This window comes from Chiloscyllium plagiosum, unplaced genomic scaffold (genome assembly GCF_037043375.1).
Source record: "Chiloscyllium plagiosum isolate Xiang-an unplaced genomic scaffold, Cpla_swu_hap1 HiC_scaffold_21, whole genome shotgun sequence".
NCBI lineage: Eukaryota > Metazoa > Chordata > Chondrichthyes > Orectolobiformes > Hemiscylliidae > Chiloscyllium > Chiloscyllium plagiosum.
This window is the reverse complement of record NW_028270159.1, coordinates 8,803,568-8,829,757: the sequence shown is the minus strand read 5'-3', so window position 1 is coordinate 8,829,757 and position 26,190 is coordinate 8,803,568. Positions and strand designations below refer to the sequence as shown.

Below are 26,190 nucleotides of genomic sequence, written 5' to 3'. Positions count from 1 at the left end.
TCCAGTTATGGAGTCAGGAACAGAGCCAGACACATGGATAGTCTCACCTGCTGCACATTGAAGTTTAGACATTGAAGAATAACATAGCAATGACACCAGTCTTTGTGCATGTTACAGCATTTATTCACATGGCTTTAAGAGGTCCACTCCACACTTCAACACCAGCCCTTCCCACAGTTGGATTCACTTAACTCCACATCAGGTTCAACCAGTCAAACACAGTGAACATCCATAGTAAACAGACTCACATCATCAAACACAGAGCAATGGAACACCAACAGCATCCCCACCTGCAGCTGGTTGTCTTCGGCAGGAACAGGTTGGGCAGGAATCATACGTGACTTTAAGCTCATTAAGGTAATAGAGGCCATTGATAGAAGACCCCACCCCCCCAGTTTCCCTGGGGGAGGGGTAAGGGGAGAGAACCAGGATAATATCAAATACCCTCAGCACCACCCACCTCGGCCTCAATCATGGCTTCTGGGCAACTCATCCACACCAACCAGCTATCCTAACCTCCTCCCATTTGCCAGCACCTGGCCCATATCCCCTAGACTCTTCCTATTCATAAACCCATCCAAATGCCAGAGGATGTGGTGGAGGCTGGTACAATTACAACATTTAAAAGGCATCTGGATGGGTATATGAATAGGAAGGTTAAAGAGGGATATGGACCAGGTACTGGCAAATGGGACTAGATTAGATTCCCTACAGTGTGGAAACAGGCTCTTCGGCCCAACAAGTCCACACCACCCCTCTGAAGAGTAACCCACCCATTCCCCTACATTTACCCCTAATGCACCTAACACTACTGGCAATTTAGCATGGCCAATTCACCTGGCCTGCACATCTTTAGGGAGGAAACCGGAGTACCCGGAGGAAACCCACACAGACGCGGAGAGAATGTGCAAACTCCACACAGACAGTTGCCTGAGGTGGGAATTGAACCCGGGTCCCTGGTGCTGTGAGGCAGCAGTGCTAATCACTGTGCCACCGTGCTGCCCTAGATTAGGATATCTGGCCGGCATGGACAAGTTGGACCGAAGGGTCTGTTTCCGTGATAGACAAATCTGTGACTCTAATGTTTGAACAGATTTGAAACAAAGGATGGCCACAGTTCCCCATTCTCATGGTCCAGGGAGAATCTGCCCAGAAGCCATGGTTGAGGCCCAGTTGGATAGTGCTGGCGGTCTCTGATATTATCCTGGTTCTCTGTTCTTACCCCTCCCCCCCGGGGACACTGGGAAGAGGGGATCTCGCAGGGCACTTCAGGGTGGAGCTGATACCACCCTCTGCCGTCCTGTGACCATCAGCTCCTGGACCACCAGACCCTCACCCAGCTGCCTGCCACCCTAAATCAGGCATCGAGCAGCCTCACTCCTGCCCAACCAGCCAATACCGGTATAGATTGATGGGTTCCCAGTCTGCACTCCCAGTGTTAGGGTCTTGAACCCAAAACTGGTAAGACCTGCCCCTTGTGTCTCAATGATGGTGAGAGGGTGGGGTGTTGGTGCAATTAACCAAATAGATTTAAGTTACTCTCTTTAGGACCTGTATTCATGTTCCACCACAGTGCTAGTAAAATCCAGGTTAAAATAGTCAACCTGGAATCTTAGAAAAAGCTAGTCTCAGTAATAGTGACCGTGAAAACATCCTTATCGTTGTTTAAAAACCCACCTGTTTTATCTTGAGGAAATCTGGTCTGGCCTACATGTGACTCCAGGCGACAGCAACGGGATTAACTCTCAACCGCCCTCTGCTGGGCTTGGCAAGGATAGCCTCATTCCACCAAAGAATAAATTTAAAAACTTTGGTGACAATATGTGGAGACTCCAGGGTAATCTTGCAGGGATGGCAATGAGAGAGAGTGAGTGAGATAGAAAAATGAGATGGTGTGAGAGAGATATTGAGGTAATGAGAGAGTGGGTGGGTGTGACAGACAGTGAGAGAGAGTGGGTGAGAGTGAGAGGCAATGTGTGAGAGTGTGCAAGAGCGACAGCGAGAGAAAGAGAGACAGAACGTGAGAGAGAGAGAGAGAGAGACAGAGCGTGAGAGAGTGCTGGATGTAGATTTGCTCACTGAGCTGGAAGGTTCATTTCAGACGTTTCGTCACCCTACTAGGTAACATCTTCAGTGAGCCTCCAGGTGAAGCACTGCTTTCTATTTATATGTTTGTGTTTCCTTGGGTTGGTGATGTCATTTCCGGTTCCTTTTCTCAGAGGGGTGGTAAATGGGATCCAAGTCAATGTGTTTGTTGATAGAGTTCCGGTTGGAATGCCATGCTTCTAGGAATTCTCGTGCATGTCTCTGTATGGCTTGTCCAAGGATGGATGTGTTGTCCCAGTCAAAGTGGTGTCCTTCCTTATCTGTATGTGAGGATACTAGTGAGAGAGGGTCATGTGGTTTTGTGGCTAGTTTACGTTCATGTATCCTGTTAGCTGGTTTTCTGCCTGTTTGTCCAATGTAGTGTTTGTTACAGTTCGTACGTGGTATTTTGTAAATTACAAAAGTTTTGCTCGTTGTCATTATAGGGTCTTTCAAGTTAATTAGCTGCTGTTTTAGTGTGTTGGTGGGTTTGTGGGCTACCATGATGCCAAGGGGTCTGAGTAGTCTGGCAGTCATTTCCAAGATGTCTTTGATGTAGAGGAGCGTGGTTAGGTTTTCTGGATGTGTTTTGTCTGCTGACAGAGCACGTGAGAGAGAGGAGACAGAGCGCATGTGAGAAAGAGTGAGAGCATGCACGAGACAGAGCGCGAGACAGAGCGCGAGACATAGAGCCCATGAGAGACAGAGTGCGTGTGAGAGAGAGAGTGTGAGAGAGAGTGAGAGAAGTGAGAGAGGGGGAGAGAATGAGACCCCAAATCCCATGCTTTTATCAGCCATGGCCAATCTAGCCTACCCTGACCTTTGACTCTACCCAGACTGCCCTTGCTATTATATGTGACTCCCTGTCTTCAGAGGCATGGCATTGTGTGCAGGGCCCATGGGAGGTCTCTACCATCTCCATGGCCTCAGCTGTTTTCTGTTCCACCTCCTGAACAAAGACCACCCTAATGCAGCCACACAATACTTTACCCTACTACTCCCCTGCTGTCTGGGCGGTGGTGCCTGGGGGGCAGCCACCAGCATTGCCCCTGCACAGGAATGGCTCTGCCAGTCTTCACTGGGGAGAGGGATAGTAGCGTGTAAACGTGTAAGCAAAAACTTCCCAGGTCGTTCTGGGAGTGAGCCCGCCAATTTGAGTTTCTTTCACACATCGAGTGAGTCACTGCTGGGTGTCACTGGCTAGGCCCGAATTTATTGCCCATCCCTAATTGCCCAGAGGGCACTTAAGAGTTTACCACACAGTTGTGGGTCTGGAGTCACATGTAGACCAGACCAGGTAAGGATGGTAGATTTTCTACCGTAAAGGACGTTGATAGGACTTGGGGGGAATTAGTGTACAAAACAAAGCTAGCTAGCAGCTGGAAGCTAATCAGTAAGGCGAATGGAACATTAGCCCTTATTCCACAGGAGAGTATAAGAATAGGGAAGTCTTACGGCTACTGTACAGGGTGCTGGGGAGGCCACGTCTGGGCACAGTTTTGGCCTCTTTATTTAAGGAAAGAGATTGTTTGGTTGGAGGCAGTTCAGAGGTGGTTCATTTGAATGATCCCTGGAACAGAGGGATCAAAGACTAAACAGGCTGGGACTTTACTCACTGGAGTTTGAAAAAATGAGAGGTGATCTCATTGAAACATAACGGATTTTTAAAGGGCTTTACAGGGTCAATGCTGAGAGGATGTTTCCCCCTCATAAGAAAGTCTAGGACCAGAGAACACAGTCTCAGAATAAAGGGGCACCAGTTTCAGACTGAGGAGGAATTCCTTCTCTCTGAGGTTTAGAACTCCGAGCCACAGAGAGCTGAGGGGGGCAGAGTATATTTAAGGCTGAGGTAGATGGATTCTTGATCAGTCAGGGAATCAAGGGTTAGGACAGGAAAGTGAATGTGAGGAACGTTGGATCAGCCACCGTCCCGTTGAATGACAGAGCAGGCTCGAGGGGCTGAATGGCCTACTGCTGTTCCTATCCTTTTTGAAGCAGATGGATTTTCGTGACCGTCCACAGTTACATGGTTAGACCAGGTTTCTTTAATTGCAGATTTTTACTGAATTCAGATTTCACTGTGTGCTGTGGCGTGGTTTAAACTATTGTCCCCAGAACTTGGGCCTAGTGTTCTGGATTACTACCCATTACTACATTATTGAACTCTCTCGACATGGAAATATATCGTTGTTCCTTCAATGTCGCTGGGTCAAAATCCTGGAATTCCCTCCCTAAGAGCATTGTGGATCAACCTACAGCCACATGGGCAGCGGTTCAAGAAGGCAGCTCATCCCCACCTTCTCAAGGGGCAACTAGGGACAGGCAATAAATACTGGGCCCAGCCAGTGACTCCCACAGACTAATAAAGATCAGAAAGATGAAGGTTTTGATGGTATTTTAAATATTTTGCCATGTTTATGGTGAGAAAGTGAAACAGTTACCCCAGTGCAGGATTTGCTGTAGAACACCGCCAAGGATAATGTCAGGGCCTGTGTCACTAACCTGGGTATTGATAAAGCTCCAAGAGTGAGGTGAGAGGACGCTGCCCTGACCCCTGACCCAGGTTCCTCACTGTGTACCTCACACAAAGTAGAGAGCCACAATGACATATATGACCCAGGCAACGGACACAAAGACCCCAAAGAGCAAGCTGAACAGGACCAGCCCCCGCACCTTCCTGGAGGTGCTCTCGGCGTGATGGTAGTCTCCTCTCTGAATCGCCAGGCGGGTCTGCGGGAGGGAAAATGGGCAGTGAGTCACCACGGGCTGAGAGACCACTCAACACACCACACCGAGCTCACCACACACTGTACTCCCTGAGTGCACACAGGCAGGCGCACACTGGGGGGAGGGGGGGGGAGGGTGGGGGGGGGGGGGGGGGTAAGAGGAAGGAACTTTGGGGCTGAATCCAGGTCAGGGAGGGCGGGGCTGGGGCAGTGGGAGGAAGAACACGCGCTGTCACTCACTCCCACATCAGGAACCGAATCACATGGGTATGGGAGGGGAGTCAGTGCGAGGGGACGGGGTCAGTGTGAGGGGGGTCAGTGTGAGGGGACGGGGTCAGTGTGAGGGGGGTCAGTGTGAGGGGACGGGGTCAGTGTGAGGGGGGTCAGTGTGAGGGGATGGGGTCAGTGTGAGGGGGGTCAGTGTGAGGGGACGGGGTCAGTGTGAGGGGGGTCAGTGTGAGGGGACGGGGTCAGTGTGAGGGGGGTCAGTGTGAGGGGACAGGGTCAGTGTGAGGGGACGGGGTGTGAGGGGACGGGGTGTGAGGGGGGGTCAGTGTGAGGGGACGGGGTCAGTGTGAGGGGGGTCAGTGTGAGGGGACGGGGTCAGTGTGAGGGGAGTCAGTGTGAGGGGACGGGGTCAGTGAGAGGGGGTTCAGTGTGAGGGGACGGGGTCAGTGTGAGGGGAGTCAGTGTGAGGGGACGGGGTCAGTGTGAGGGGGGTCAGTGTGAGGGGAGTCAGTGTGAGGGGGGTCAGTGTGAGGGGGGTCAGTGTGAGGGGGGTCAGTGTGAGGGGACGGGGTCAGTGTGAGGGGGTTCAGTGTGAGGGGCCGGGGTCAGTGTGAGGGGGTTCAGTGTGAGGGGCCGGGGTCAGTGTGAGGGGGTTCAGTGTGAGGGGACGGGGTCAGAGTGGGGGGTTCAGTGTGAGGGGGTTCAGTGTGAGAGGGGTCAGTGTGAGTGGGGTCAGTGTGAGTGGGGTCAGTGTGAGGGTGCGGGGTCAGTGTGGGGGGGGTCAGTGTGAGAGTGCGGGGTCAGTGTGGGGGGGGGTCAGTGTGAGGGGGGTCAGTGTGGGGGGGGCCTAATGTGGGGGGCAGGGTCAGTGTGAGGGGGGTCAGTGTGGGGGGCTCAGTGTGAGGGTGCGGGGTCAGTGTGAGGGGGCTCAGTGTGGGGGGGTGGGGTCAGTGTGAGGGGGGTCAATGTGAGGGTGCGGGGTCAGAGTGAGGGGGGTCAGTGTGAGGGGGGTCAGTGTGAGGGTGCGGTCTCAGTGTGAGGGTGCGGTCTCAGTGTGAGGGGGCTCAGGCTGGGGGGGCAGGGTCAGTGTAAGGGGGGTCAGTGTGGGGGGGCTCGGTGTGGGGGGGCAGGGTCAGTGTGGTGGGGGTCAGTGTGGGGAGGACTCAGTGTGAGGGTGCGGGGTCAGTGTGAGGGGGGTCAGTGTGGGGGGGCTCAGTGTGGGGGGCGGGGTCAGTGTGGGGGGCGGGGTCAGTGTGGGGGGCGGGGTCAGTGTGGGGGGGGTCAGTGTGGTGGGGGGTCAGTGTGGTGGGGGGTCAGTGTGGTGGGGGGTCAGTGTGAGGGTGCGGGGTCAGTGTGAGGGGGCTCAGTGTGGGGGGGGTCAGTGTGAGGGTGCGGAGTCAGTGTGAGGGGGTCAGTGTGGGGGGGCTCAGTGTGAGGGTGCGGGGTCAGTGTGAGGGTGGGGGCTCAGTGTGAGGGTGGGGGGTCAGTGTGAGGGTGGGGGGTCAGTGTGAGGGTGCAGGGTCAGTGTGAGGGGGGGTCAGTGTGGTGGGGGGTCAGTGTGAGGGGGCTCAGTGTGAGGGTGCGGGGTCAGTGTGAGGGGGCTCAGTGTGAGGGTGCAGGGTCAGTGTGAGGGGGCTCAGTGTGGGGGGGGGTCAGTGTGAGGGTGCGGAGTCAGTGTGAGGGGGTCAGTGTGGGGGGCTCAGTGTGAGGGTGCGGAGTCAGTGTGAGGGTGGGGGCTCAGTGTGAGGGTGGGGGGTCAGTGTGAGGGTGCAGGGTCAGTGTGAGGGTGCAGGGTCAGTGTGAGGGGGGGTCAGTGTGGGGGGGCTCAGTGTGAGGGTGGGGGGTCAGTGTGAGGGTGCGGGGTCAGTGTGAGGGGGGGCCAGTGTGGGGGGGCTCAGTGTGAGGGTGCGGGGTCAGTGTGAGGGTGGGGGGTCAGTGTGAGGGTGCGGGGTCAGTGTGAGGGTGCGGGGTCAGTGTGAGGGTGCGGGGTCAGTGTGAGGGTGGGGGGTCAGTGTGAGGGTGCGGGGTCAGTGTGAGGGTGCGGGGCCAGTGTGGGGGGGCTCAGTGTGAGGGTGCGGGGTCAGTGTGAGGGTGGGGGGTCAGTGTGAGGGTGCGGGGTCAGTGTGAGGGTGCGGTGTCAGTGTGGGGGGGCTCAGTGTGAGGGTGCGGGGTCAGTGTGAGGGTGGGGGGTCAGTGTGAGGGTGCGGGGTCAGTGTGAGGGTGCGGGGTCAGTGTGAGGGGGGGTCAGTGTGGGGGGGGGGGCTCAGTGTGAGGGTGCGGGGTCAGTGTGAGGGGAAGGGGTCAGAGGTCGGGTATTTAACTTCAGTGACCAGTATTCAGCCGATATCCAGAATTTAATCAAGTGGTTGTGTGGGGGGAGTCCCACTGACTCTACCTCATGTGAAAAGATGATGGCTAAAATCCCAGAGAGGAGGCAGCAGAATACAGTCACGAGGACAGACTCCAGCATGTAGTCCTTTGGTGGTGGTCTCTGTTCATGATGCACTCCTGGTAACGGGTAGTTATACTGTCAGAGACAGAGAAATAAAACAGACATCTATTGCAGTTAGCAGCCCTGAGTGTGTGTCTTACCTTCTCCAGCCCCACAGCACTCCCAATCCCTGCACTCAAACTGCTTCGGCCTGTTCAGCTACACAAGCCGCACATTCCGGAATTCTGTCCTGGGTCACTTCCCTCTATGAAATAGCGCTTGACCCTTAGACAGTTAGGCACAAAATACGACAATGTTTTGTTTAAAAACTCTCCTGTGAAGGATCTTGGGAAGTTACAGGCGTCAAATAAATGCAAGTTGCTGTTGGTGTCTTGAGGCCCATTGTGAAGTGGGAGGGGAGCTCCATCGTGCGCTAACACAGGTTGGGGTTACAAATGAAACAGCACAGTGACCGTTTAACTTTGTGAAGCTCTGTCAGAGAGCAGGAACATTCAAATTTTATTAATTTACTGTCACATGTATGTAGTTACAGACTGCGGTGAAAAGTGTTGGATAGTGTCGCCACTCTCTGGCACAATCTTAAAACACAGAAAAATAAACCACAACACAGAATATAAAGGTAGGAGAATGAAGAAATAAAGACCGTTCAATGTTGCAGCTTCTTGTTAAATGCTCCGTCAGAGGCCAGTCACAAGGACACTTCACCGTTTGGTGGTGCCATCACCCCTCCACCATCTGCCCCCCACCATCCCCCCTCCACCATCTGCCCCCCACCATCCCCCCTCCACCATCTGCCCCCCACCATCCCCCCTCCACCATCTGCCCCCCACCATCACCCCTCCACCATCTGCCCCCCACCATCCCCCCTCCACCATCTGCCCCCCACCATCCCCCCTCCACCATCTGCCCCCCACCATCCCCCCTCCACCATCTGCCCCCCACCATCCCCCCTCCACCATCTGCCCCCCACCATCCCCCCTCCACCATCTGCCCCCCACCATCCCCCCTCCACCATCTGCCCCCCACCATCACCCCTCCACTATCACCCTCGCCATCTCCCCCCCACCATCACCCTCGCCATCTCCCCTCCACTATCACCCTCGCCATCTCCCCCCCACCATCACCCTCGCCATCTCCCCTCCACTATCACCCTCGCCATCTCCCCCCCACCATCACCCTCGCCATCTCCCCTCCACTATCACCCTCGCCATCTCCCCCCCACCATCACCCTCGCCATCTCCCCCCCACTATCACCCTCGCCATCTCCCCCCCACCATCACCCTCGTCATCTCCCCCCCACCATCACCCTCGCCATCACCCCTCCACTATCACCCTCGCCATCTCCCCCCCACCATCACCCTCGCCATCTCCCCTCCACTATCACCCTCGCCATCTCCCCCCCACCATCACCCTCGTCATCTCCCCCCCACCATCACCTTCGCCATCTCCCCCCCACCATCTGCCCCCCACCATCACCCCTCCACCATCACCCTCGCCATCCCCCCTCCACCATCTGCCCCCCACCATCACCCCTCCACCATCACCTTCGCCATCTCCCCCCCACCATCACCTTCGCCATCTCCCCCCCACCATCACCCTCGCCATCTCCCCACCACCATCACCTTCGCCATCTCCCCTTCACCATCACCTTCGCCATCACCCCTCCACCATCACCTTCGCCATCTCCCCCCCACCATCACCTTCGCCATCTCCCCCCCACCATCACCCTCGCCATCTCCCCACCACCATCACCTTCGCCATCTCCCCCCCACCATCACCCTCGCCATCTCCCCACCACCATCACCTTCGCCATCTCCCCTTCACCATCACCTTCGCCATCTCCCCCCCACCATCACCCTCGCCATCTCCCCACCACCATCACCTTCGCCATCTCCCCTTCACCATCACCTTCGCCATCTCCCCCCCACCATCACCTTCGCCATCTCCCCTTCACCATCACCTTCGCCATCTCCCCCCCACCATCACCCTCGCCATCTCCCCTTCACCATCACCTTCGCCATCTCCCCCCCACCATCACCCCTCCACCATCACCCTCGCCATCCCCCCTCCACCATCTGCCCCCCACCATCACCCCTCCACTATCACCCTCGCCATCTCCCCCCCACCATCACCCCTCCACTATCACCCTCGCCATCTCCCCCCCACCATCACCCCTCCACTATCACCCTCGCCATCTCCCCCCCACCATCACCCCTCCACCATCACCCTCGCCATCTCCCCTCCACTATCACCCTCGCCATCTCCCCTCCACCATCACCCTCGCCATCTCCCCTCCACCATCACCCTCGCCATCTCCCCTTCACCATCACCCACGCCATCACCCCTCCACCATCACCCTCGCCATCTCCCCCCCACCATCACCCTCGCCATCTCCCCTCCACTATCACCCTCGCCATCTCCCCCCCACCATCACCCTCGTCATCTCCCCCCCACCATCACCCTCGCCATCTCCCCCCCACCATCACCTTCGCCATCTCCCCCCCACCATCACCCTCGCCATCTCCCCCCCACCATAACCCTCGCCATCTCCCCACCACCATAACCCTCGCCATCTCCCCACCACCATAACCCTCGCCATCTCCCCATCATCCCCCCGACACCCTCGTCATCTCCCCCCCACCATCACCCTCGCCATCTCCCCTCCACCATCACCCTCGCCATCTCCCCTCCACTATCACCCTCGCCATCTCCCCCCCACCATCACCCTCGTCATCTCCCCCCCACCATCACCTTCGCCATCTCCCCCCCACCATCACCCTCGCCATCTCCCCCCCACCATAACCCTCGCCATCTCCCCACCACCATAACCCTCGCCATCTCCCCACCACCATAACCCTCGCCATCTCCCCATCATCCCCCCGACACCCTCGTCATCTCCTCTCCACCATCACCCTTGCCATCTCACCTTCACCATCACCCTCGCCATCTCCCCGCCACCATCACCCATCACCCTCGCCATCTCCCCTTCACCATAACCCTCGCCATCACCCCTCCACCATCAGCCTCCACCATCACCCTCGCCATCACCCCTTCACCATCACCCTCACCGTCTCCCCTTCACCATAACCCTCGCCATCTCCCCACCATCACCCTCGCCATCACCCCTCCACCATCACCCTCGCCATCACCCCTCCACCATCAGCCTCCACCATCACCCTCGCCATCACCCCTTCACCATCACCCTCACCGTCTCCACTTCACCATCACCCTCGCCATCTCCCCTCCACCATCACCCTCGCCATCTCCCCTCCACCATCACCCTCGCCATCTCCCCTTCACCATCACCCACGCCATCACCCCTCCACCATCACCCTCGCCATCTCCCCTCCACCTTCACCCTCGCCATCTCTCCTCCACCTTCACCCTCGCCATCTCCCCTCCACCATCACCCTCGCCATCTCCCTTCCACCATCACCCTCGCCATCTCCCCTCTACCATCACCCTCGCCATCTCTCCTCCACCATTACCCTCACCATATCCCCTCCACCATTACCCTCGTCATCTCCCCTCCACCATCACTCTTGCCATCTCCCCTCCACCATCACCCTCGCCATCTCCCCTCCATCACCCTCGCCATCTTTCATCCGCCATCACCCTCGCCATCTCCCCACCACCAACACCCTCGCCATCACCCTCCCAATACCCTCGCCATCTCCCCCGACACCCTCGTCATCTCCCCTCCATCACCTCGTCATCTCCCCTCCATCACCTCGTCATCTCCCCTCCACCATCACCCTCGCCATCACCCCTCCACCATCACCCTCGCCATCTCCACCCCACCATTACCCTCGCCATCTCCCCTCCACCATCACCCTCGCCATCTCCACCCCACCATCACCCTCGCCATCTCCACCCCACCATCACCCTCGCCATCTCCCTCCCACCATCACCCTGCCATCTCACCCCCACCATCACCCTCACCATCTCCCCTCCACCATCACCCTCGTCATCTCCCTTCCACCATCACCCTCACCATGTCCCCTCCACCATCACCCTCGTCATCTCCCCTCCACCATCACCCTCGCCATGTCCCCACCACCATCACCCTTGCCATCACCCACCCGACACCCTTGCCATCACCCACCCGACACTCTCGCCATCTCCCCCCCGACACCCTCGCCATCTCCCCTCCACCATCACCCTCACCATCTCCCCTCCACCATCACCCTCACCATCTCCCCTCCACCATCACCCTCACCATCTCCTCTCCACCATCACCATCGCCATCACCCCTCCACCATCACTCTCGCCATCTCCCCTCCACCATCACCCTCGCCATCACCCCTCCACCATCACTCTCGCCATCTCCCCTCCACCATCACCCTTGTCATCTTACCCCCATCACCATTGAGCCCCTCCACCAACACCCTTGCCAAATCTCGCCATCGCACGACACTATCCAATCCCTGGATCCCATACTGGGCCCAAACTCACCTCCGTGTGACAGAAATAAAAGCAAGGCCTGCATTTCTCTAGTGCCCCTCCGTCCCAACCTCAACATGCCCCAAATGTTGACACCACGAGTCTGCGCTGCTGGCGCCCATTCCGGTCTGCACTGCTGGGGATTTTGAAAAGGGACTTGGTTGAGTATTTTAAAAGTTGAGAGTGTGGTGCTGGAAAAACACAGCAGGTCAGGCAACATCTGAGGCCTCATTCCTGATGCAGGGTTTATGCCCGAATCATTGATTCTCCTGCTCCTCGGTTGCTGCCCGACCTGCTGTGCTTTTCCAGCACCACACTCTCTCAACTCTCATCTCCAGCAACTGCAGTCCTCAATGTCTCCTCCCTGGATATTTAAAAAGGGAAGTTTGTAGGGTGAAGGGGGAAGAGCAGAGGGAGTGGAACTGAGGGAGCTGAACAGCTCAGTATCAACCTGATGGACTGAAGGGCTGGAATTAATACTTAACTCCAGGATAGTCAGGAGCTTTGACCCATTAATCCCTAAGATTACCTGTTCTGTTCCACAGGGCAATCTTAAACCAGCTGGACTGCAAAACAAAACGTCAAACTTAAATTGCATTGTTGAACATTTATAGGTTAGACACTGATTTGTAACGTGCAAGAAATGAGATCATGCCAAGTTGTAATCAAGAAGGTTACACACACACACACTCTCTCTCTCTTTCCCTGGCTGTGTGGATCTACTGTTTTATCCATAATGAACTTTCATCATCAAACCCACTGGCTTATACAGGATTTATCTCCTCCCTCCCTCCCTCCCAATCCCATGGCAACAAAGCAAGACTAACTCAGAGCAAATGTCACAGAATCAGGACTGAGCTCTTCAGTTTGAAGTCCACTGTTGTAAACTTTCACCTTCGGACAGTCTCTTACAAGTGAACTTGCTCTGATTTTATTCATAGGGGAGGTAACCTTGGAAGAAAGAATGAGTTGTATTTGTATAGCAGGGTAAAAACAATGACTGCAGATGCTGGAAACCAGATTCTGGATTAGTGGTGCTTGAAGAGCACAGCAATTCAGGCAGCATCCGAGGACAGGCAAAATCGACGTTTCGGGCAAAAGCCCTCATGTATTTGTATAGCACCTTTCAGCACCCCAAAACCTATTCCGGCCGATGAACAGTTACAGGATGCAATGAAATGCTGTTTTGAAATACAAGCCTTGTTGTAATGTATGAAGCCCACAATTCAGTTTTACACACGGAAATCTCTCAGAAACAGCACTACGATAATCTGACTTGGTAAATAGGTTTGAGCGCAAGTTATTGTCTAAGGCACCCAGCAGCAGTGCCCCGACATGCCATGTGATGGGAATAAAAACAAGACCTGCATTTCTCTAGCGCCATCCCCCTCCCAACCTCAGCAAGCCCCAAAGCACTTCCGAGCCAATGATGTACGTTGTGTAGTGCAGATTAGATTAGATTACTTACAGTATGGAAACAGGCCCTTCGGCCCAACAAGTTCATACCGACCCTCCGAAGAGTAACCCATCCAGACCCATTTCCCTCTCACTAATGCACCTAACACTACTGGCAATTTAGCACGGCCAATTCACCTAATCTGCACATCTTTGGATTGTGGGAGGAAACCGGAGCACCCAGTGGAAACCCACACAGACACTAAGAGAATGTGCAAACTCCACACAGACAGTCGCCCAAGGCTAGAATCGAACGTGGGACCCTGGTGCTGTGAGGTAGCAGTGCTAACCACTGAGCCACCGTGCTGTTGTGACGTCAGCAGCCCAATGTGCCACAGCAAGATCCCTCAAATACTGGACCAGTTGGTCCATTTTCAGGTGTGGGTTAAGAGATGAATTCCAGACCAGGACCCGGGGGTGGGGTATCCTGAGTGGTTTTGAGATACTGACCGTGGGATCTCTGAGGAAGTTAATACCCAATAGCCTGGAGTTGCAGCTCAGTAATCAGCCAGAATTTATCAGTAATGAAAACACTGCACCTTGACCAGCCTTCCTGAGCTGGTGTGTACTGTTCTGTCAGTTCAGGATCAGCCAGATCAGGAATCATGGTTAGATATTGATTGCGATTGTTTAATGGAAGAGGCTTAAGCAGAGATTACAGAGAAGATCAAGAGTGGGATCATGACAAGTCGGGACAGGCCAAGAAAAGCGAGGAGTGAGATCACAGCAAGAACCAGGGTGGCATCGTGGCAAGTGGGAAGGGCATAGCCAGTCAGGGTAGGGATCATATGAACATTATTGAGATGACCGAGTGTAGGAAATCGAGAGGCAATCCAATAAAAGCTTATAAAATAATGAGGAGCAGAGATAGAGTTAATGGTAGGTATCTTTTCCCTAAAATGGGGGATTTCAACACTTGGAGTTACATTTTTAAGTTGAGAGGAGAGAGATTTAATAAAGACATGAGGGGCAAATGTTTTACACAGAGGGTGGCCCACGTGTGGAATGAATTTCCTGAGGAAGTGGTGGATGATGGTACAGTTACAACGTTTAAAAGAAGTTTGGATAGGTACATGAATAGGAAAGGTTTGGAGGGATATGGGCCGGGAGCTGGCAGGTGGGACGAGTTTAGTTTGGAATTAGGATCAGCATGGACTGGTTGGGACGCTATTTGGAATGAGTGACTTCATCACAAATAACGAAGGTCATTTCAACTCTGAAAGAGATAATCGAAAGTTGCCAGGGTCACTGAAAGCTCAGTCACTGTCTACTGGAAATCAGGATTCCCCCTTTAAAAAGGGCTGGCTTGGTATTCCCAGATTCAGTATTTCTTGCATAGAATGAGGCCTCGTTTAGCTGTGATCCAGCGGTAGCTAACCTTCCACAATGTAAACAAGAGTTATTGCCGCCATGCTGTGGTACCGGCTGGTCACTTTGGTCCCTCCTCCTGGCTTTGTCGCCGACATCCAGAGAACGTTGGTCGACTTCTTCTGGGACAAAAAGATGCACTGGGTTGCTGCGCAGGTTCTGAGTCTCCCTATTGAGGAGGGCGGTCAGTCGCTGGTGTGCACCCGCACCCAGGTCGCGACGTTCCGCCTTCAGACCTTGCAGCGATACCTTTATGTCGAGCCTCCTCCTACGTGGTGCGCCCTGGCGACGTATTTTTTCCGCCAGGTGCGTAACCTCAACTAAGACACACAGCTCCTGTTCGTCGACCGTGACGGTTTGGAGGTTGCCCTCAAGACGCTGCCTGTCTTTTACCAGGACCTGATCTCTGTCTGGAACATGGTCGAATCGCGTCGCGCCTACCCTCTGGCTGGAGTAGCGGCTGTCGTCAGGGAGCCGTTGCTCAGGAATCCACACCTCTGTACTCGCGGGTTCGAGTGGCTGTCGGAGGGGAGGGCCGCGGCGGCGAGGGTGACCAGGGTCGGGGACGTGCTGGGTGCCGGGGGCCTGGGCTGGACGCTGCCGCAGGACATAGCGAGCAGGGCAGCGGTAGACGTCCGGTACGTGGCCACCGCCATCCGATGCCTTAAAATGGCGGTGCTCATCCCGACGTAGTGCACCAGTTGGAGGACGCTCAGATGTGCGGTGGGATCCCGTCCGCGCCTCACCCCAGCCCGGACGGAATTTCACATTGGCCCCAAGGTCCCGTACTTCCCATGGGAGCCTGTGCCCCACAACCTGAGCCGCCTCCGGAATTTTAATTTTGTTTCTTTCATAGGTGTAAAAAGGAGGGCCCTGTATAGACTGCTGCTGCACACTATCCATCTCTTCTCCCTCATCCACCGTCCGGACACACCTTGGCGAGCCCATTTGCCACCGGGTGGTGGGGATCCCCAGTAGAGGGCTCTCTACGCGGGAGTCCTCCCCCTTTCTCTCGGGGATCTGGGGTGGAGGGTGCTGCACGCAGCAGTCCCCTGCAACCGCAGATTGCGGTGGTTCACAGACTCCCAGCCCAACTGCTTGTTCTGTGGCGCTGTGGAGTCCGTGGACCACGTGTATATTGGGTGTGGGCGTTTGCACTCCCTTTTTGATTTCCTGAAAAACCTCCTCCTCTGCTTTTGGTTGCACTTCAGTCCCACGCTCCTGATCTTTGGGCACCCGGTACAGAGGAGGGAGGGCAGGTCTGAAGACCTCCTCGTGGGTCTGCTCCTGGGCCTGGCCAAACTGGCCATCAACAGGTCGAGGCAGAGGGCCGTGGAGGGGTCGTTAGGGCCGACTGCCTGCCCCTCTTCCACGGTTATGTTAGAGCCCGGGTGTCCTTGGAGAAGGAGCACGCGGTGTCGACCAACACCCTGGAGTTGTTCAGGGAGAGGTGGGCGCCGCAGGGAGTGGAGTGCATCATTTCTCCCTCCAACTCTATTTTGATTTAGTCCCTGCCCTCCCCTTCACCGTTTTGATTCACACAGCATTGCCCTTTTGTGAAGAGCAGTGTTTGTCACTGGCCACCCGGGTGTTTTCCTATCTTCCTGGTGGTGGAAATTGAATAAAGATTCGTGCACCTTGTGTCTTTCACTGTGTCTCACACCTGCACACACACACCATGGGTGCTGGGGAAAAAAATAATAAGCACTACCGCACTTAGGTGGTAGTGTGGGGGTTAAAAAAAAGAAAAGAAGAAAAAAAAACAAGAGTTATAGCGGTAGTGGGGGGGGTAAACTGGAGATTTTGATTTAATCCCTGCCCTCCCCCTCACAGAAAAAAAGATAGAGTAACGTCAGGCATCCTGTTCACTCTGAGAGCTGGAAAATAAACAAGACTTATGGGAGTGCACTCAGCAGGAACACTGGGTTATGAGCCCCTTCTCCAGGGAGAGATACTGGCGGCAGGCCAGGGAAGGGTCATAGATACATTGACAATAGGAGCAGGAGTAGGCCATTCGACCCTTTGAGCCTGCTCTCCCATTCAATCTGATCCTGCTGATCACCCAACTCAACAGCCAGTTCCCACTTTTCCCCTGATACTCACTGGGCTGATGCCAGGTATGGAGGGACAGTCTTGTGGAGGAGACGGTGAGTAGGTTGGGCTGGTACTCACCAGAGTTTAGAAGAAAGACAGGCGACCTTATTGAAACAGACAAGATTTAGATCCTACATCCAGAACCTCAACCTGAGCTACAAATCTTCTCAAAACTCACTAACAGACAAGATTTATAAGGGACTTGAGAGGGGAAATGGGGAAAAGTAATTTCCCTATGTGGGAAAGTGCAGGAGCAGAGGGTATCAGGTCTGAATATGGACTCACACATTTAAGGTAGAGACGAGGATAAATCTGTTCTCTTCGAGGAGAGTGAATCTGTGGAAGTCTGAACCGCAGAGGGCTGTCGAGGCTGGGTCATTCAGTATATTCAAGGCTGAGACAGATTTTTAATCAGTGAGGGGGTCAAGGGTAACAGGGAAAAGGTAAGAATGTGTGGTTGAGGATTATCAGATCAGCCAAGGTCTCATTGGAGAGCACAGAAGACTCGATGGGCTGAATGGCCTCCTCCTGCCCTATTATGAGTTTTGAAAATAAGGAATGGAAGTGGAGGTGGGCAAGAGGACAAGGACCATCCAGGCATCATGGGTAAAACTGCCTATGGTTTTAGACCAAAAGAGTTTAGAGATAAGATGCATCAATAGCAGGGGGGGAGGGGAGGCTGGGGAACAAAGTGAGAGTGAGAGAGAGTGATAGAGAGAGAGAGAGAGACGGAGAGATAGAATCCAGGGGAAAGGCTCATCATCGTCTTAAGGGAAGCCTAGGAGCTCCCCACCATCAGCCCAAGAGAATGAAGGCTTTTACAACAATGTCCACATTCTAACACTTCAAAACGACGGCTCTCCACTCCCCTCCTCCCAGCATCTCCATCACACACAACAACCTCTCTGGATCAGTGAAGAGTTTGGACCTTATCCAGGCTGTTGCACTTTCTTCAAGTAATTAACAGACACCTCATCTCTAGAGTTATAGAGATGTACAGGGTGGAAACAGACCCTTCGGTCCAACTTGTCCACACTGCCCAGATATCCCAAATTAATCTAGTTCCACCTGCCAGCATCTGGCCCATATCCCTCTAAACCCTTCCTATTCATATACCCATCCAGATGCCTTTTAAATGTTGCAATTGTACCAGCCTCCACCACTTCCTATGGCAGCTCATTCCATACACACATCACCCTCTGTGTGAAAAAGTTGCCCCTTATGTCCCTTCGATATCTTTCCCCTCTCAGCCTAAATCTATGCCCTCTAGTTCTGGACTCCCCTACCGCAGGGAAAAGACCTTGTCTATTTATCATATCCATGTCTCTCATGACTTTATAAACCTATATAAGGTCACTCCTCAGCCTCTGATGCTCCAGGGAAAACAGACCCAGCCTGTTCAGCCTCTCCCTATAGCTCAAATCCTCCAATCCTAGCAACATCTTTGTAAATCTTTTCTGAACTCTTTCAAGTTTCACAACATCCTTCCGATAGGAAGACCAGATTTGCATGCAATATCCAAAAGTAGTCTAACCAATGTCCTGTACAAAGGCACCATGACCTCTCAACTCCTGTACTCAATACTCTGACCAATAAAGGAAAGCATACCAAACGCCTTCTTCACTATGCTATCTACCTGCGACTCTACTTTCAAGGAGCTATGAACCTGCACTCCAAGGTCTCTTTGTTCAGCAACATCCCTAGGACCTTACCATTAAGTGTATAAGTCCTGCCCTAACTTGCCTTTCCAAAATGCAGCACCTCGCATTTATCTGAATTAAACTCCATCTGCCACTTCTCAGCCCATTGGCCCATCTGGTCCAGATCCTGTTGTAATCTGAGATAACCCTCTTCGCTGTCCACTACACCTCCAATTTTGGTGTCATCAGTAAACTTACTAACTATATCTTTTACACTCACATCCAAATCATTTACATTGATTATGAAAAGTAGTGGACCCAGCACCGATCCTTGTGGCACTCCACTGGTCACAGGCCTCCAGTCTGAAAAATAACCCTCCACCACCACCCTCCGTCTTCTACCTTTGAGCCAGTTCTGTATCCAAATGGCTAGTTCTCCCTGTATTCCATGAGATCTAACCTTGCTAACCAGTCTCCCATGGGGAACCTTGTTGAATGCCTTTGAAGTCCATTTAGGTCATGTCCATTACTCTACCCTCATCAATCCTCTGTTACTTCTTCAAAAAAACTCAATCAAGTTCGTGAGATATGATTTCCCACATACAAAGCCACGTTGACTATCCCTAATCAGTCTTTGCCTTTCCAAATACATGTACATCCTTTCCCTCAGGATTCCCTCCAACAACTTGACCACCACCGACATCAGGCTCACTGGTCTATAGTTCCCTAGCTTTTCCTTACCACCTTTCTTAAATAGTGGCACCACGTTAGCCAGTCTTCTGGCACCTCACCTGATACACATATCTCAGCAAGGGACCCAGCAATCACTTTCCTAACTTCCCACAGAGTTCTAGGGTATGTCCTGGACATTTAGCCACCTTTATGCGTTTTAAGACATCCAGCACCACGTCCTCTGTAATATGGGCATTTTTCAAGATGTCACCCTCTATTTCCCTGTATTCTGTATCTTCCATGTCCTTCTCCACAGTAAACACTGATGCAAAATACTCATTTAGTATCTCCCCATCTTCCAACTCCTATAGTCAATACACTGACCAATAATTCCACACATAGGCTGTCTTGCTGATCTTTGAGGGGCCCTATTCTCTTTCTCCTGCTAGTCTAGCCTGTAATGATGTAGCTGTGATCACGAACCTCTGCCTTTAATGTATTTGTAGAATCCCCATGGATTCTCCTTAACCCTATTTGCCAAAGCTATCTCATGTCCCCTTTTTGTTCTCCTGATATCCCTCTTAAGTATACTCCTACTGCCTTTATACTCTTCTAGGGATTCATTTGATCTCTGCTGTCTATACTGGACGTATGCTTCCTTCTTATTCTTGACCATAACCTCAATTTCTCTTGTCATCCAGCATTCCCTACACCAATAGCCTTGCCTTTCACTGTAACAGGAACATACTGTCTCTGGACTCCATTATCTCATTTTTGAAGGTTTCCCATTTACCAGCCGTCCCTTTCGCTCCCGAATCAACTTTGGAAAATTCTTGCCTAATGCCATCAAAATTGACCTTCGTCCAATTTAGAACTTTAAACTTGCTTAACAAACTCAAGAAACAAACCTGCTGTGCTTTTCGAGCTCCACACGTTTCAACTCAAGAAACAAACAGAAAACTGCTGCCTGTAATGAGGTTAGAGACAAAAAGAAAGGGGACTGCAGATGCTGGAGATTAGAGTGGTGCTGGAAATGCACAGCAGGTCAGGCAGCATCACAGCAGGTCAGGGAGCATCCGAGGAGCAGGAAAGTCGATGTTTCGGGCAAAAGCCCTTTATTAGGAATTCCTGATGAAGGGCTTTTGCCCAAAATGTTGATTTTCCTGCTCCTCAGATGCTGCCTGACCTGCTATGTTTTTCTAGTACCACTCTAAAATAAAAATAAACCTGCAGATGCTACAATCCAAGGTAGACAGGCAGGAGGCTAGGCAAACACAGCAAGCCAGGCAGCATCAGGAGGGGAGGAAGTCCTAGACAAGGGTTATACCCGAAACACTGGCTTTTCCCCCCTCCGAATGCTGCCTGGCTTGCTGTGTTCTCCCAGCTCCTGCTAGTCTAGCCTGTAATGAGGCAGCTGGGATCATGAACTTCTGCCCTCGCCAAACCCTGAAACAAATCAAGACACTTACAATGGTGAAAGGACAGGGTGCAGGCTGGTGTTGCTGATGCTGGTAGAAGAATGGCTCTGGTACCCCAGGCTGGTACCTGACAGGTAACTGTCCAGGGACGGAGCTTCCATACGATGGGTAAAGAAGGTGAATGCTCTTTGGATCTGGTGGTGAATAGGGAGGAGGCTCCCCAATGTAGGCTCGATTGGTATAGCCCAGTGTGGTCACAGTTTGGTCACTGGTACCTTTCGGTTGAAGCACAAGGTTAACACCTTGATAGTGTCTTTCAGTGTTTTCTGTCGAGGGATTTTCATTTCTCTGAACGTCTGGGGGCTCTTCTCGGAGTTCAGTTGAGTGCGTGCGCTCTGTCTGATCTGCAATCTCCAACGTCCTCTCCTCTGTGTTCTGACGGTCTTTCGTTCCCTCCTGATCTCGGAGTCCGTCCTCTCCCCCTGTTGTATCTAAAAGAACCCGCGATTATTAGAAAGAGCAACAGGACTTACATTTATGTAGCACCTTTTAGCACATCCCAGTGTATGGGGAGGTGAGAGCGTAGCCGATTTATCTCTAGGCTAATAATCCAGTGACCCAGGTAAATATCTGGGGATCCAGGTTCAAACCCTGCCATGGCAGATGCTGGAGTTTGAACTTAATTCAAAGACTGGAATTAAGAGTTCAGCAATCACCATGGAACTGCAGTGGTTCAAGACAACAGCTCTCCATCACCTACTCAAGGGATGGGTGAAAAAAGTTGTGCCCAACCAGAGACATCCACATCCCATGAATTATTTCGACACATTCAGTTGGTCTGCCTAAAACAATGAACATACACTCCCAGAGCAACACCAGATCAGACTAAAAGAAACAAGACTATCAGAGAATTTCAATCCAATCCTCCAAGGTCTATGCATTTCTCCAACTCCAGCACCTTGACCATCCCTGATTCTGTCCCTCTGCCAAGCATAGCTTCACTACTGGTATCTCCCCAAAAACCCAAAGGCAGAGAGTTTTCACTCACTGATCTGGAAAGCACTGGGAGCCTGGAGGAGAGCAAGACCGTTGGACCAATAGCTGAAGAGTTAATGTTTGCAGGGACATGAATAAAGAGGTAGGGTATGGGACCGGGTGAACTCTTGCACCAAAACACTTGGGCCAACACAGACACAACGGGCCAAAAGGGCAAGCAGAGATGTCATTAGTGATACCAAAGCGCTCTCACAAATGATTTACATTAAAGATTAATTTACAATATTTCATTGAATTGCATCAAAGATTGCGGAAAACTCACAACAGACTCCGGAAAACCAATGGGGAGTTTGGATTTCTCTAATCCTTCAAACTGTTCCATTCAGTTCCAGCCCTAAATCTTAACCCCACCCCCACGTTCCTCAAAGGCGGTGGTGAGCTGCCTTCATGAACCACTACAGGGCAGGTAGAAAAGGTGTTAAGGAGGAAGATGGGATACATGCCTTTTTATTAGCTAAGGCATTGAATACAAGGTTAAAAAATAAAATCACACAACACTAGGTTTTGTCCAACAGGTTTAATTGAAATACTAGCTTTCATAGCGCTGTTCCTTTATCAGGTAGCTAGTGGTGCAAGATCGTATGACACAGAATTTATAGGAAACATTTATAGCAAACATTGTGTCATATGATCCTGCCCCACTAGCTGCCTGATGAAGGAGCACTGCTCCGAAAGCTAGTACTTTCAAATTAACCTGTTGGACTATAACCTGGCGTTGTGTGATTTTTAACTTCGTCCACCTCAGTCCAACACCAACACCTCTGATTCATTGAATACAAGTGCGTGGGGGTCATGTTGGAGGTGTGTATAAGTTAGGCTACCACTGGAATACTGTGTGGAGTTCTGGTCACCACACTGCCTTCATTGTTTGGATTTTGAGTATTGGAGTAGGAACGTCATGTTGACGTTGTACAGGACATTGGTGAGGCCTCGTCTGGAATACCGTACTCAGTTCTGGTCACTGTGTTATAGAAATATATTATTAAACTGGAGAGGGTTCAGAAGAGGTTTACCAGGATGTGCCAGCAATGGAGCATTTGAGTTATAAGGAGAGGCTGGATAGGCTGGGAACTTTCTCATTGGAGCATAGGAGATTGAGAGGTGACCTTATCGAGATTTAGAAAATAATGAGAGATATAGATAATGGAAATGGCAGGTGCCTTTTCCCTCAGATGGGGGAATTTCAAGTCGAGGAAGCATATTTTTAAAGTGAGAAGAGAAATATTTAAAAAAAAAGACTTGAGGGGCAATTTATTTTACCACAGAGTGGTTTGTGTGTGGAATGAACTGCCAGAGGAAGTGGTGGATGCAGGTACGACGTTTAAAAGACAATATATTGAAGTACATTAATAGGAAATGTTTGGAGCAATATGGGTGAGGAGCAGGCTGGTGAGACTAGTTTAGTTTGGAATTATGGTTGGCATGGACTGGTTGGACCAAAGTGTCTGTTTCCGTGCTATATGACTCCATGTCTCGATGACACATTATTGGATGGATGTGATTGTACTGAGCGGGTGCAGTGCAGATTTCCCAGGATGCTGCCCGGACAATAGGGTTAACGCTATGGAGAAAGGTTAGAGAGGCTGTGGTTGTTTTCCTCAGAGTAGCAAAGGGTCAGAGAGGACCTGATAGAGGTGCATCAGGTTATTAGGGGTACAGATAGGAAGGCTCTCTCTCCAATAACCAGGGACATAGATTTAAGGAAGGAAGCAGAAGGCTAAGAGGAAGGCTGAAGAGAATCTTTTTAATTCAGAGGATAGTGAGAGTCTGGAACCCGCTGCCTGAAAGGGTGATTGAGTCAGAAACCCTCGTAACATTGAAGCAGCATTTAGACACTCATTTGCATTGCCATAGCCTCCAGGACTTTGGGTCCAGAGTTGAAAAATGGAATTAGTGTGGTCAGATCTTTGTTGACAAGCAGTGATCAGATGGATCGAATGGCCTCCTTCTGTGCTGCAGTCTATGTAGGAACAGCCCACAGTGCTGTGAGGGAGGGAATTCCAGGATTTTTACCCAGCGACGGTGAAGGAATGGCGAAATATTTCTAAGTGAAGCTGGTGAGTAGCATGGAGGGGAACTTGCATGGGATGGAAACTTCCAGATGACAGCGGTCACAGGATTTGGAAAGTGTTTTCAGAGGGAGATAGTTCAGGACTTGGGCTTCCTCCCAGTTAAATAAAAAAATTGTCACTTGTGTTTCTTGTGTCAAACTGAAAAGGACACAATAACAGGCTGACCCAGTTCGAGGTTAATAGCTCAGTCCCATGCAGACCGGCAGACTTACAATGAATTCCTCTTGCCCATCTCTAAGCAATGATATCCTTGCTTTAAATTCCTCCAGTGTCTATCTCGCCCCGAGGGAAAAACTATTGAAAGGACATTGAATGGCTTCACAATGCTGTGAGGTACCTGATCAGTACGTAAACCTGGTAATTAATACTTTACTGAAACCGACTAAAGAAAAAAACTTACAGATGAAAAACACCAACATGAATACTGACATTTACAAAGTTCCAGACATCTTGCAACAAACAAAACAACTGAAATACCTGATTCCATTGTCGCTGCTTTTCTCTCTCTGTCTGTCTGCCCCTCCTGAGCTGGTTTAATGTTTCCTGTGACCAAGGCAGGGAAGAGGAAAACCAAGAAGCTGCTGGTGCTGCCCATGCGATGGGATTAATAAGTCACAGAGTTAGTGTTTGCAGAGCAGTGTGCAAACAGGTTTTAACATATAGATATGTTTGAAAAAACCCCCAGGGCCAGCTAGGAGGCAGCCAAGAACAGGGGCCGAGGGAGGGCTGGAGGTTAAAAGCTGGGGAAGGTGATGTCTGGTACCGGTCAGTGCTGTCCTGCCTCACCCTGGCACAAAGTCCCTCCACACGCACACACACACACACACACACACACGATGAATTATTCAGAAGGAGATAAGCGTGTTATCTAAACACAGAGAGTACATCCACCTTTGAGCAAATGGTTACCACTCAAAATGTACTTTTTTTATCCACCCGCATGTGATACATTGCAAACCTTTATATTGTTCTTCCTGGGATCTGTACAATTCAAATATAAATCGATGTTGATTAATAATTTAAAACTTCCAGCTCATTAGTGGAAGAGGACTCACCTCAAACTCCTTTGTGCATTTCTATAGCGTTCTTCACAATGTGGAGGATCTGAGCTCTGAGTTGGGAGAGCAATAGATGCAGGAAACCACACAATCTTTAAAAGGTAAATGGGTGAGCACTTGAAATAAGACATTGAAGGCTTAAGCCAATCACTGGAAAGTGAGATTCGTCTATGTAGGTCAGAACAGTCTCAATGGGCCGAAGGGCCTCTCCTGTGCTGTATGATGCTATGACACAGGGAATCCCAAAGTCCAAGGCAGCCAATGTGGAAGTTTTTGGAATGTAGTCACTGCTGGAAATGTGGCAGTCAATTTGCACACTGTGGCAGAAATATATTTGAAAATTAGGAAGGTGTGTGTCTGGCAGGTGATGTATTAGACCATGAAATGCATGAATGGAAAGAGGCCATTTGGAATATTGAGTTTGCTCTGGAATTCAAGAAGATCATGGCTGGTCTAAAAATCCTCAACTCTGCTTTCTTGCCTTGTTCCCATGATCCTTGATTCCCTTCCTAGTTAAAACTTGTTTATCTCAGTTTCGACTATACTTAATGACCCAGTCTTGACAGCCCTCTGCAGTGAAGAATTCCACAGATTTGCTCCCCTCTGACAGAAGAAATTCCTGCTTATTTCTGTCTTAAAAGCTTGATCCTCCCTTATTCTGAGACCGTGCTCTCCAATCCTAGACTCTCCCACCAGGGGAAACATCTCTGCATTTACCCTGTCAAGTCCCCTAAGAATCTTTTATGTTTCAATAGAGTCAGCTTTCGTTCTTCTAAACTGCCATGAGTACAGGCCCTACCTAACCAACATCTCCTCATAAGATGGTTCCTCCATACCTCGGATCAACCTAGTGAACCTTCTCTGGACTGTCTCCAATGGCGGTATCTTTCATCTTAGGTAAGGGGCCCAAAACTGTTCAATGTTACAGCGATGGTCTGCCTAGCAAAACCTCCCTAGTTTGATACTCTGTTTCCAAGGGAACTGAATATTCAAAAGCCAACATTCCATTTGCCTTCCCTAATGCCCTCTGAATTTGGATATTAACTTTTTGAGATTTATGCATGAGGACTCCAAAATCCCTCTGTTCTGTAGCTTTCCTTTTTCTATTTCAATAATATTCAGTTCCTCTATCCTTTTTGACGAAGTGCATGATGTTACATTTTCCTACACTTTACTCCACCTGCTAAGTTCTGCTCCCTCACTCGTCTACATCCCTCTGTAGACGCTATCACCCTCACCAACCTGCCTTGCCACCAATTTATGTGTCAGCTGCACACTTGGTGATGGTAAATTCATTTTTTTTAATCCAAGTCATTCATATTGTCAATTATTATGGTGCAAGCACTCCATTAGTTCCAGAATGCCATCCTGAAAATTCCCTTCAAGAAGAAGCTCCACCAAATTATGGTCACTGTTTCCTATG

At 51.5% G+C, this 26,190-nt stretch overlaps 1 protein-coding gene across 2 annotated transcripts; it reads right to left on the bottom strand.

The window, feature by feature from the left end:
- Positions 1-101: 101 nt before the first annotated feature.
- On the bottom strand, positions 102-24,782 carry prrt1b (proline rich transmembrane protein 1B). Of its 2 annotated transcripts, XM_087998221.1 has the most exons (5): positions 24,765-24,782; positions 24,187-24,296; positions 20,633-21,072; positions 7,435-7,566; positions 102-4,815 (listed from the first exon to the last, which is right to left on the bottom strand). In XM_087998221.1, exons 2-5 carry the CDS (start codon positions 24,194-24,196, stop codon positions 4,666-4,668), a joined length of 732 nt encoding a protein of 243 aa, XP_087854347.1. In that variant the 5' UTR covers positions 24,197-24,296; positions 24,765-24,782; the 3' UTR covers positions 102-4,665. The 2 variants fall into 2 exon arrangements, with proteins under 2 accessions (XP_087854347.1, XP_043576476.2); XM_043720541.2 differs by lacking the exon at positions 24,765-24,782 and having other exon boundaries at positions 24,187-24,443.
- Between the last annotated feature and the right edge of the window lie 1,408 nt (positions 24,783-26,190).

What these genes read in the sequence shown, in the direction of transcription:
- prrt1b (XM_043720541.2), bottom strand. Translation starts at nt 24,304, where the DNA reads ATGGGCAGCACCAGCAGCTTCTTGGTTTTCCTCTTCCCTGCCTTGGTC. An exon ending in AGCAGCGACAATGGAATCAG is followed by an intron (nt 21,073 to 24,186) that starts GTATTTCAGTTG and finishes GGGTTCTTTTAG; the next exon opens with ATACAACAGGGGGAGAGGAC. An exon ending in CACCCTGTCCTTTCACCATT is followed by an intron (nt 7,567 to 20,632) that starts GTAAGTGTCTTG and finishes TGTCTCTGACAG; the next exon opens with TATAACTACCCGTTACCAGG.